Below are 12,358 nucleotides of genomic sequence, written 5' to 3' on the forward strand. Positions count from 1 at the left end.
CCAAGCTCCCTGATAGCCTGCCAGCTCCCTGCCCAGAGAGTTTGGTGACTTTATTTCCCTTAACTGAAAATGGGACACCTGGGGCTAGCCTGAGGTACCTGGCATTGCTCCTCACACCCTCCCCCTACAAACATTCCCTCATGCCCTCAATTGAGCCAAGTGGCAGAGATGGAGTTGCAAAGGAGAGGAATGGTATGGACTAGGCTCTAGGCAGCAAAGCAGGGTGTGAATGTGTGAGAGTACCTTTGAGCTTAGACCCAGCAAGTGAAGCTGCTGGACTATGATCCAGTTAGCAGTGTGATGTGCCTTTGAGGGCTGGGATAGCAGAGGGGCAGGAAAGAGGCTCCAGATAGTGGGAGGGACCAAGGAGACTCCAGATAGTAGCCCTGGGAACATGAGGGGAAGCTGGGATGTGGCAGAGGTCGGTGACTAGAGGTGGACTGGGGAGAGAGAGGCTGAATTTGGCAGCGGGGGTAGGGGTGGTTGAGGGCTGGAGAGGGCTCCAGGAACTGGCCCCAAAGAACTGGGCCTGGAAAGGACATTAGGCCAGGGTGGGGGGCTCTGAGAAATGCTCAGGGGCAGGGGGCACGAGGCTGGTGGCACAAGGTCAGCTTTGGGGCTGGGGAACATGGGGGTGGAGCAGTGGGCTCCAGGTACCGCTTGGAGCGCAAGCACAGCTCCGCATTGCTCCAGCCCCAGCTCAGCTTCAGCCTGCACGCAGAGGCGACACATAGCTGTGACGGGGGAAGGGGAGGAGGAGGAAGAGACGGAGGAGAGGCATATGAAAGGTTCTAGGGGCGGGTTACATCCCCCCCATTTATTCTGAATAAACACCCAGAAGTGAGGAGGTGGCACACTTCCCCTACCAGCATCACTCTCCGTGTGTCCATGCAGCACAGGAAGGAAGCAAGGTGGCTAGCTGAGCTCCTCCTCTCCCCTCACCATGGGGCTGTTTCTCCTTCCCTGCTGTTGGAGTCCCACGCATTGCCTCTACTTTCCACCCCTGACTCACCTCGGTGAATGGTCTGCAAAGCAGGCAGCAACGCTGGGACTCCAGCAGCAGGGAAGGTGAAGCAGCCCCACTGTGGGTGGGAGAAGCTCAGCTAGCTGCTCTGCTCCCTCCTTGCGAAGTATGGACACATGGAGAGCACTGCTGCCAGGGGGAGCACTGTACCCTCCAGAGGCATCAGGAGAAATGGGGGGGAAGGGGGAGCAATGTGACCTCGCATGCCCCACCCACGCATTGCCTCTGTCCCCACAGTCCACTGAAAAGCATCTTGTGGTCCGGATTTGGACTATGGTACATCTATTGACTATCCCTGGGTTAGACTTAAGATAAAATGCCATCCTTGAATATGAATGTCATTGTATGTGTTCCAGTCAGATACCTAATATCATATGCACTGATGTGATGATGTGAACTGGGGGCACAATTTGGAACATCCTTGAGGATGAGCTTTCTGGGTTAGACAGAAATGGCTCCTACTGAAAAGATTAAGAAGTGGACTCCGTGGGCCAAATTCTGCCTTCACTTACAGTTGTATCATCCAACTGAATGCAATGAAATTGCACCAGTTGTAACGAAGGGAAGGCTTTGGTCCAATCATTTCATTTTTCTACGCTTCATTTTATTGGACCAAGTCTAAACAAATTTTAAAACGTTTTCTGTAGACACATACCTCTGATCGCCTTATGAAAAACAAGAGCAACTAAAGCATACCTTCATTCAACCACAAACATCCTCTTGTCCCCAGAGATACAACATTAATTTAGACAGAAATACAATGGCCAATAGGACAGTAAGGAGCTATTTGTGCATTCATTGCAGTTACAATCCTAGTTCTGCAGAAGGATCTGTTTCCACAGTCATTTCCACTGAGTCACAGCAGGGAATAGAACCTGGATCATTGCTATCAAGCATTAGCATTAATTAAGAATACTGTACTTCTTTCTGCCTCGTTGACTTTCCTAGCCAAACACAGCCCTGATGTAATAACACTGATTGCAACTGAGTTGTGCCTGCTAAAAAGACAGCTTGGATTTGATCCTCCTCCTTTTCCCATACGTCATATCCCTTCTTCTCCTTTGTCAACATCTGTTAATTTCTCTCTCTACTGATATTGGACTCATTACAGATCTAATTGTAATCAACATTCGGTACTCATAGTCTTTTTGCTCAAGGGTCTCCGTGCTTTAGAAATATTAATTAATCCTCAGAGCACTTGGCTGAGGTAGGAATTTATTGTACCCATTTACAGATGGGCAAACTGAGATAAAGAGAGGTTACATGACTTTCCCAGGCTGGTTAAACTAGGAACAGAATCTAAGAGTCTTGATGCCTACCCTTGTGCTCTAAACTACTACACTACCCTTTTCAATGACACACGTTAGTATTCTTGAGTTGTCAAATTCTCTACACGTAGTTTTCAGATTTAGTTTGCATAAAATCAACTATAAACAACAAAGGCCAGATTTTCGAAAGAGCTCAGCATCTCGCAGCATGCTTGAGAACAATGGGAGCTGTTGGGATGCTGCACACTTTGAAAAATCTACACCCAAAGTTTGATTCAATTACATTAATTCTTGCACTTTTTGCTGATGAACAACTAACTGTAGCTATCTGTCCATAATGTTCCACACTGCATAAGCTCCGAGCACTACACATCATATTACCTGCTGTACATAGTCAATATTAAGACGTTTGCCATGACGTTTAATCTGATTGTCCTTCCGTCCTAAGAAAAACATCTCTGCATCCTTCACTCTCACGAAGTCCCCTGTTTCTCTCATTGTGTTCAAAGGGACAGTTACTTCGTCATCAAGGAAGCAGATTCGTTCTTTACCACCTGCGCAAAAGAATGTAATAATGTATCTTATGATTACAACATTATGAAGGGCCTACCTCATATTTCAGAATGTTACAAGTATTAAATAACTTGGCAAAAAGCTGTTAACATTTGGCATATATAAGGCACTAATGTTTGGAACTAAACTTCTGAAAGCAGAAGTATCAGTGGGACTGTATCCTACAATTAATTTGCTGATACAGTTAAATAACTTCTATTTATACTGAGCCAAATGGAAGCAGAAAACAGGTTATTAAAATAAACTGGTTTTGTGTGTAAAATAAAAGGTAATTTCTTGTCTGTTAATCTGATTGCTCAAAGTCAGCCTATATTGCTAGCTATGTGGTTCCCATCAAGGTGGTATCAGATAATCTAGATGTCCCACCCTGTTTCAGGTTGTAATGACAGATCTTGAACCATTTTTCTGAATGTTGTTATACAGTCTTTTTAGGATTTATGGAATTTTTAGTCCCTGGGCAGTTTCTAATTGAGAAGGATCAGCCACCCATGTGTTGCCAGGAGAGTTTACAGCCACCAACTGTGCTGGCACACATGGCCTATGAAGAATAGATTGATTCTTTCGCCACTGAAGAGCATATGACACTACTGAAGGTAGTTTTAAATTGAAAAGATAAAAGCAGTAGCTTTTAGATGTTAATATCTAAATGTATGGAACAATTCTGACAGCCCTTTAAAGAACTTTGACAGGGTTTTCTCACAAAAATCAGTATCCAGGCCAGTAAAACTGTTTAAATATTGTATACAATTTTAAAAGTACATTGCTAGAGAAAACACCAGATTTCACTTCTGTATTTCAGAGTGTTTTGTCATACAGGCAATGGCACTTTGGAAAACAAAATGCACAGACATTAAAACATGAAGATTTTTTGAAACTAATCAATTAAGAGAAATAATATAAGATAACCTATGAAAACTTGTCCCTCTCCATCTAGAACTGCGGAACCAGTGGCATCTCTGACTTCAATTGTTGTTCCAAGCAGTGGTGATCCCAGTGGTACAGGGGAATCAAATCTAAACATTAAAAAAAAAAAATTAAAATATTTTCCTTCAGAGAGCAGAGAAAACAAAAATTCAAAATGCAGACCGACCATAGACACTGCAGAGGTCTGTGGGTATGTATACACTGTAGTTGCGAACATGCTACCCCAGGCTACACTCCTATTTTCAGTGCATCAGCTCAAGCAGAGCTAGTGCGTGTCAGTATATCCATGCTGGAAAGCATACACTGAACTGAAGTATTGATAAAACCTATGTGAAGTAAGATGTGTGGGGCCCCATCCAGCTTCCTCCTCATGATGATCCCCACTTAGCAGTTCCTCCACCAACTCCCACTATTTGGGCTGTGGCAACTCTTTACAATTTCCTATCTGCAAGTCTAGTCCACCAATGAATTCCCTACCTCTTGTTGATTAACTGGAAAAGAAGCACTGTGTGAAATGCACCTTTGCCCCCAACAATAACCTCCCCCTCCTTTCCTATCCCACTCTATTGCAGCAATTTGCAAATCGCTGAGTGGATTCCAAGTTGACACATTTGTTACAAGCAGATGGGAAAAGGACCTCTTTAACAAAAAGAGTCAACACTCCCACGCTTGGAACTGAAAGATCACCAGCAAAAACAAAGATGACAAGACTTTATAGTCTTAAAAGTAAAAACAAGAAAAATAATCTTATTAAAAAAAATCCAAGTCTTCTATGTAGACTACAAAGAAACAACAAAGGACAATTCCCCCACATCCATAATATTGCTCCAGGTCGGGGGGTGCTGTCTGTAAGCGAGGACTAGCACCCTGTACCGGAAGCCTACTGACCGCTACACTACCTACATGCTTTCAGCTTTCATCCAGACTACATCACACGATCCACTGTCTACAGCCAAGCTCTAAGATACAACTGCATTTGCTCCAGTCTCTCAGACAGAGAAACACCTACAGAATCTCTATAAAGCGATCTTAAAACTACAATACCCACCTGCTGAAGTGAAAAAACAGACTGACAGAGCCAGAAGGGTACCCAGAAGCCACCTACTACAGGACAGGCCCAACAAAAAAGGAACAGAATGCCACTAATCACCACCTACAGCCCCCAACTAAAACCTCTTCAGCGCATCATCAAGGATCTACAACCTATCCTGAAGGCGATTCCTCGCTCTCACAGACCTTGTTGACAGGCTGGTCCTTGCTTACAGACAGCCCCTCATCCTGAAGCAAATACTCACCAGCAACTACACACCACACAACACACACACTAATCCAGGAACCAAACCCTGCAATAAACCCAATGCCAACTCTGGTCCGCATATCTATTCAAGGGACACTATCACAGGACCTAACCACATCAGCCACACCATCAGGGGTTTGTTCACCTGCAATGTGATGTATGCCATCATGTGCCAGCAATGTACAGTGGCCAAACTGGACTGTCCTCTACGCAAAAGAATAAATGGACACAACTCTTGACATCAAGAATTATAACATTAAAAAACCAGAACAAATACTTGAATCTCTCTGGACACTCTGTAACAGACTTAAAAGTGGCAATTCTTCAACAACAAAAACTTCAAAAACAGACTGTAAGAGAAACAGCAGAACTGGAATTAATTTGCAAATTGGACACCATCAAATTAGGACTGAATAAAGACTGGGAGTGGATGGGTCACTACAAAAACTAATTTCCCCACACTGATACTTTCATCTTCTTGTCTACTGTTTGTAATGGACCACCTTGATTACATTTAACTCATTAGCACTACAAAAGTGATTTTTTTCTCCCTTCTTGTCAACTGTTGAGAACAGCCCACTCTCACCTTAATTGAATTGGCTCCTTAGCATTGATCCCCCCACTTGGTAAGGCAACTCCCATCTTTTCATATGCTGTGTATTTATACCTTACTGTATTTTTCACTCCATGCATCTAATGAAGGCGTTTTAGCCCACGAAAGCTTATGTCCAAATTTGTTAGTCTCTAAGGTGCTACAAGGACTCCTCATAAAGAGGAGTAAGCCTAGGGAGTCAGCTGCAGCTCTCTGATGTTAGGGCAGGTATTCTGCTGGTACCTGGTACCTAGCATTAATTTACATTGGTTGACTATCTGCCCAAGGAGCCATTCACCACTCAGAGCAGTGTGCTCCAACCATGCCCCCAACAATGGGGGCTGCTGGGGATGGTGCAGGAGAAGTCTATACCAGCTCTGTTGCAGCTTAGAATTCTCCACGCCAGGGGAATCACCAGCAAAGGAAATAGAATTTTTCATTCCTTTTGCATCACCAGTGGCACACAGTGAGCAGGGTAAGGCCCAAGAACTCGAAGAAGTTATAAATATTCCCAATCTACTGGCACTTTTGTAAGAAGAAATTAAAAGCAGCACAGTTACCTCTGGAGCACAGCAGCCACGCTGAAAGAAAAACAGCATTTCACTTGGAAGTTCAGCCATTAGGGAAATGTTGGCAGCTGGACTTCCAAGAGAAACCACCAGATCATTTCTGCTGCAGTTGTAAATTTCTTCAGACTAGAACCCCAAGCAGGCAACAGAAATATGAGCAAATTTGTTTACAGAAGTTCTGATTTCCTTTTCACAAATGAGACAATTTATTTTTATACAAATAACTGCCTAATAAAAGGCCATATTGCAACAGCAAATTTTAAAGACAGCCCTTTACTGATTTCACTGGGAGTTTTGACACTTTATGACCAATCATCCTGTGTGGGGATCCACTTACATCCATATCAGATTAATAAGAGAGATCATTTGTGCAAAAGAAGATGCTTGTTTGTATTCAGCAGGCTTCATGAAATATATCTAGCAGAGGTTATACAGGTAACTAGGGATGCCAGGCAATGGGTGTGCTACCCTATTTTGGAGGGGTCATATTAAATTTATGAATTGTTTATGTATGATGGTATTCTATTCCAGGGAGGAGGATTACCACCACTACTACAGGAACTAAAAACAGTGGGGGGTAATTAAGGTGTGCCACTAAAACTAAACACCACAAGATAGTTACCAACCCTTGCAGTGGTTTGCTTATACTGGGTTAAAATGAGTTTTCCAGGCACTAGAAGACAAAGAAAGGGCTTTTGCTATAAATGGATGAGCTTGAACTGACACAGGGTCTTCTTTCTGCTCCAACAAATAGACAGGACCTTGCAGAAAGCATAGAAAGACTTGTGCCACCAGGGCCCCATGAGACTGACATGTCTTCTGGCATGTTTAGTGTGTGTTTAAATCTGTTGATTATTTTTATTATGTTTTCTCTGTAATGCTTTTACCCTAATGTGCTTATTAAGACAAAGCTGTGTGGTAATTTGTAACTGCTGGGAGCACACTGTTCAGAGCCCTCAGAAAGAGAGGAATGCACAGGCACTTGTCTTTAGGCAGACTGGCTTGCTGGAGATATCACAGTGTAAGGCATGGATCTGTGCAGACTTAAAATCCCAATCACCAGGGAAAGACTCAGGGCTGCATCCAAGACAGGTAATAGCTGGGAGCTGGAAACCGTAAAGTGGATACCCTCGAGGGACCACAGAGGGGAAACACAGGGCAGTTAATTTGTAAGTGTGACCATGGCTACATATTTCAGAAAGCAAAATGAAAACTTCTGTGGGTCAGAAGCATCATGCAGTACCTAAACATTTCCACAGCTCTTCTGAGAATTTCTAAACCTTCTATAATTAATAAGTTCCCTGACCACAAACACCAGGAATTATATGAAACTAGTAGAAAGCATTGACAGAATGATTTAAAAAGTACCATGCCAATGAGACCAAGAAAGCCATTAGCAATGCATCATGTGTCATGTGCTGAGGAGAGGATGGAAGATAATTATAGTATTTAGCTATTTTTACTGCTGGGTTCTGTCCTGTAACAATATCAACTAGACTCACCTGTGCCTATATATATATGCAGTTAATATAGCCTCTGTTAAACTTCTTCCAGCATAAACAGCCTTCTCATTACTGAGGAAATCATGTGACTCAGTGGATAGTGCACCAGCCTGCGAAACAGGTTCTATTCCCAGCTCTTCTTTTGCGGATATGTCTACACTGCAATTAGACATCCACAGCTGACCCGTGCCAACTGACTGGAGCTCGGGCTGTGTAACTGCGGTGCAGACATTCTGGCTCAGGCTGCATCCTGACCTCTAAGATCTTCCCCCTTCACAGGGTCCTAGAGCCTGGGCTCCAGCCCAAGACTGGACATCTACACTGCAACTGACCAGCCCCACAAACCTCAGTGAGCTGGCACAGGCCTGCTGTAGGTTTTTAACTGCAGTGTAGACATACCCTGAGTTACTTCAGAAAATCACTTAGGATCAATTTCTGATGCCCTTCTCACAGAATAATTTCAAAGGAACTACCTGCTGAACAGTCAGGTATGCCATAATGTGAGGATGGGTGAAATAATGGAGCCCTTAACTTCTTTGTGCCTCAGTTTCCCATCTATAAAATGGAGATAATGCTTCTCTGCTTAGCAGGGCACTTTGAAGTGAATGAACAAGCATTATATGTGCACTAAGTATCGTTACTACATCTATTATTGGATTTTCAGGTCAACTTCCTACAATAATCTTGCTAAGAAACCACTGTCAAAACATAACATTTTGAAATTGATAAAGCCAAGCACCACTACTGTTTCTAAACCTATGTTCATCAGCAGTTATCCTTCCACATATGTAACTTCCAGCAAAGTGAATGAGGATTCTGCCTGCAAAGGGCTTGCAATGTTGGGCCCTTAATACTTGATCACTGACAACTGCACACTTTCTGTGTGCCAAAGCAGCAAGCAAAACAGTGAAATTTCTCACCGAAGATCAGAGCTAAGAACTTCGTCTGGAATCCTGTAGCATGTGGCCCAGCTTGATACTTCTGTAATGCCATAGAGATTAAAAACATGTGTTTTGTTTTCCCTTCCCTTCCAGCTTCTCAAGATATTCAGCGCAGGAAATGCTTCTCCACCAAGGGCTAAGACACGGAGTGAAGTACTGGTAGACAACACAGTTGACTTAATAAGTTGAGCTCCAAATCGTCTGAGAAATGTGGGTGTTGCCTGAGCAATGTTTAAAAAAAAAAAAAAAAAAAAGCATGTGTGACACAGATATTTATGCTCTTACAGGTTATGGAAAACTGCAGCCCTACAAACACACAGTAAGCTGCAATATCTCAGGCATTTCCCAAATACAGCAAAAAGCCAAACAGATTCACGATTACAATAACATCCATCATCAAAAGTGCTGAACAGATCTGCTGATAGTCTGAGTGGTGAGAAAGGATGTTTGTAAGAAAAGAAAGATCGTTGTGGATGGAATTTTACAGGTGTAGATTGTTATCCATTCAAAGGAGTTCTTCAAACTGTCTTATCCACAGGTCAAACAGCAGCTGACTGTTGATCCATGTGATACAGGCCCTGATTCTGCTTTGGGATCCATTAATACAAACCACTTCATCCACGTGGAGTCCCGCTGCATTGACATGGAATTCTATGTAGGAGCAAGGGTCACACTAATTTATTCCAATGTAGGATCAAAGCCATATAGTGCAACTTACATCTAAAAGAAAAAATTACTCACTTTGTGCAATAACAGTGGTTCTTTGAGATGTATGTCCCTATCCATGCTCCACTGTATGTGTGTCCACGTTTCTCCACAGCTGCTCTGAGAATTTTGGTAGCAGTGTCCGTTTTGCAAGTACATGCACTGCCTCCTCCCTCATGCTCTGCCACAAGGCTAATGAGTGCTGTACAAGCATTCAGCAAGTAATATGGTATCATTGCATGACAAAACCTAGCTGCGTATGGTCCTGGTGTTTGCTGGCATTCAAGCAACATCCGTTCTTTATCTTGCTGTGTTATCCTCAGGAGACTGATATCGTTCATGGTAACCTAGTTGAAATTCAGGAATTTAATTAAGGCGACAGACATGGCCATTCCTACTGGGCTGTTTGCCTGTTGCTTAAAAGAAATCCTTCCTTGCAAGTAGCCAAGCCGGGGCGGGGGGGTGATTGGCACAGAGCTTTTTCATGTTTGGCTAGCAGGGATCTTCCCTGCTACCAGCCATGTGGTGGGGGTGAGGAGAGGGGTGTTTAGCAGTGATATTCCATGATACTAGCCACCCGGTGGGGGGAAGGATAAAGCAATCATCCCAGAGAATTGGATGGGGGGTGTGGTTTCTGCTGCTGCATCTTAACAGGAAAGAAGCAGCACTGAACAGGCATTGCTTTGTATTTGGGAAAGGAGGGCACTGTGTTTATCAGGAGTTGGCAACCTTTCAGAAGTGATGTGCCGAGTCTTCATTTATTCACTCTAATTTAAAGTTTCGCGTGCCAGTAATACATTTTAATGTTTTTAGGTCTCTTTCTAAAAGTCTGTAATATATAACTAAACTATTGTTCTATGTAAAGTAAATAAGGTTTTTAAAATGTTTAAGAGGCTTCATTTAAAATTAAATTAAAATGCAGAGCCCCCTGGACCAATGGCCAGGACCCACGTAGTGTGAGTGCCACTGAAAATCAGCTTGTGTGCCGCCCTCGGCACGCGTGCCATAGGTTGCCTACCCCTGGTGTATATGAAGGCTGCAGAAGCTGAGAGACAATGGCTTACCATGGCCGTATGCAAGCTGAATTATGCCGCTCGGACCTGCGTCTGTGAGATCTCTAACACCAGAGCTGCAGGCACTCAATATTAAGATGCAAAATGCAACCTTGCAGTGAAATCACATGTGCTATGTAAGGTGAATAGTGTTGTTCACCCTGAAAAAGTATAAGCACTGTTCTGTAAAATGTATCTTTTTAAATACTTCTCTCCCTTTTTTCCCTCCCTCATGCAGCTGCACATTTTTCAAGCCTCCCTACTCCATCCTGAAGGCTATCTCAGATAAGAGGGCGGAAAAAAAAAAAGATGCGAGACGAAATGTTTTCAGAAATCATGGAAGTGACCCGCAATGAAAGAGCTCAGCTGAATGAGTAGAAGGACGTGGTATCAAATTACAGGAAAGATGCCAGTGAACGTGAGGACAGGAGGGACTAACGTGAGGAGAGGAGGGACGCTCGAGATGAGAGGTGACGGCAAGAAGATTGGAGGTGTAGGCAGGAAGATCAGCGGTGATGGGATGCAACGCTGGGGATGCTGCGTGATCAAGCTGACATGCTCTGGCGTCTGGTGGAGCTTCAGGAAAAGCAGCAGGATCACAGAGTGCTGCTGCAGCCCCTGTGTAACCACCCTCATCCCTCACCATGTTCCATATCCTCCTCACCCAGACGTGTAAGAACGTGTGGGGGAAGGCTTCGTGCACCTGCCCACTCCACCCCCGTGGACAGCCCAACCAAAAGGCTGTCATTACTTTGAAATTTTTTCAGTGGCTTTTTCTTTCCCTTCTATCCTCCTCCCAAACCACACCCAGGCTACCCTGTCAGTTCTCTCCCTCTTTTTATAATGAATTAATAAAGAATACATGATTTTTAAATGATAGTGACTTTTATTTCCTTAAGCAAGCTGTAATCAAAGGGGGAGGGTGGGTTGCTTACATGAAATGAGTCAATCGGGGGGGGGGGGGGTGGATCAAGGGGAAACAAACAGAGCAGTCAGATGGTACCCTGGCCTGTGATGAAACTCGTTTTCAAAGCTTCTCTGATGCGCACCGCTTCGTGGTGTGCTCTTCTAATAGCCCTGGTTTCTGGCTGCGGGTAATCAGCGGCCAGGTGATTTGCCTCAGCCTCCCACCCCGCCATAAAGGTCTCCCCCTTACTCTCACAGAGATTGTGGAGCACACAGCAAGCAGCAATAACAAAGGGGACATTGGTTTGGCTGAGGTCTGAGTGAGTCAGTAATGTGCGCCAGCGCACCTTTAAACGGCCAAATGCACATTCTACCACCATTCTGCACTTGCTCAGCCTGTAATTGAACAACTCCTGACTACTGTCCAAGCTGCCTGTGTATGGCTTCATAAGCCATGGCATCAAGGGGTAGGCTGGGTCCCCCAGGATAACTACAGGCATTTCAACATCCCCAACTTATTTTCTCGTCTGGGAAGTAATTCCCTTGCTGGAGCCGTTTAAACAGAGTAGTGTTCCTGAAGACGCGAGCGTCATGAACCTTTCCCAGCCACCCCATGTGGATGTTGGTGAAACGTCCCTTGTGATCCACTAGTGCTTGCAGCACCACTGAAAAGTACTCCCTGCAGTTTATGTACTGGGTGCCCTGGTGCTCCAGTGCCAAGATAGGGATATGGGTTCCATCTATTGCCCCACCACAGTTAGGGAATCCCATTGCAGCAAAGGCATCCACTATGACCTGCACAGTTCCCAGAGTCACAAGCTTTCGCAGCAGCAGCTTAATGACTGCTTTGTCACAGCAGCCCCCACAGTAGATTTGCCCACTCCAAATTGATTCTCGACTGACCGGTAGCTGTCTGGCGTTGCAAGCTTCCAGAGAGCTACTGCCACTCGCTTCTCAACTGTGAGGGCTGCTCTCATCTTGATATTCTGGTGTTTCAGGGCAGGG

The 12,358-nt window shown here is 44.3% G+C and overlaps 1 protein-coding gene across 1 annotated transcript in view; it reads right to left on the reverse strand.

Moving 5' to 3' along the window:
* The window catches only part of AASDH (aminoadipate-semialdehyde dehydrogenase), a 38,671-nt gene that overhangs the window by 13,140 nt on the left and 13,173 nt on the right, over positions 1-12,358 (reverse strand). Inside the window, 3 exon segments of the mRNA XM_030563242.1 lie at positions 2,674-2,846; positions 3,772-3,878; positions 8,670-8,911. Coding sequence (XP_030419102.1) covers positions 2,674-2,846; positions 3,772-3,878; positions 8,670-8,911 — 522 coding nt within the window.

The sequence above is a fragment of the Gopherus evgoodei genome, chromosome 5 (genome assembly GCF_007399415.2).
Source record: "Gopherus evgoodei ecotype Sinaloan lineage chromosome 5, rGopEvg1_v1.p, whole genome shotgun sequence".
Classification (NCBI taxonomy): Eukaryota; Metazoa; Chordata; order Testudines; family Testudinidae; genus Gopherus; species Gopherus evgoodei.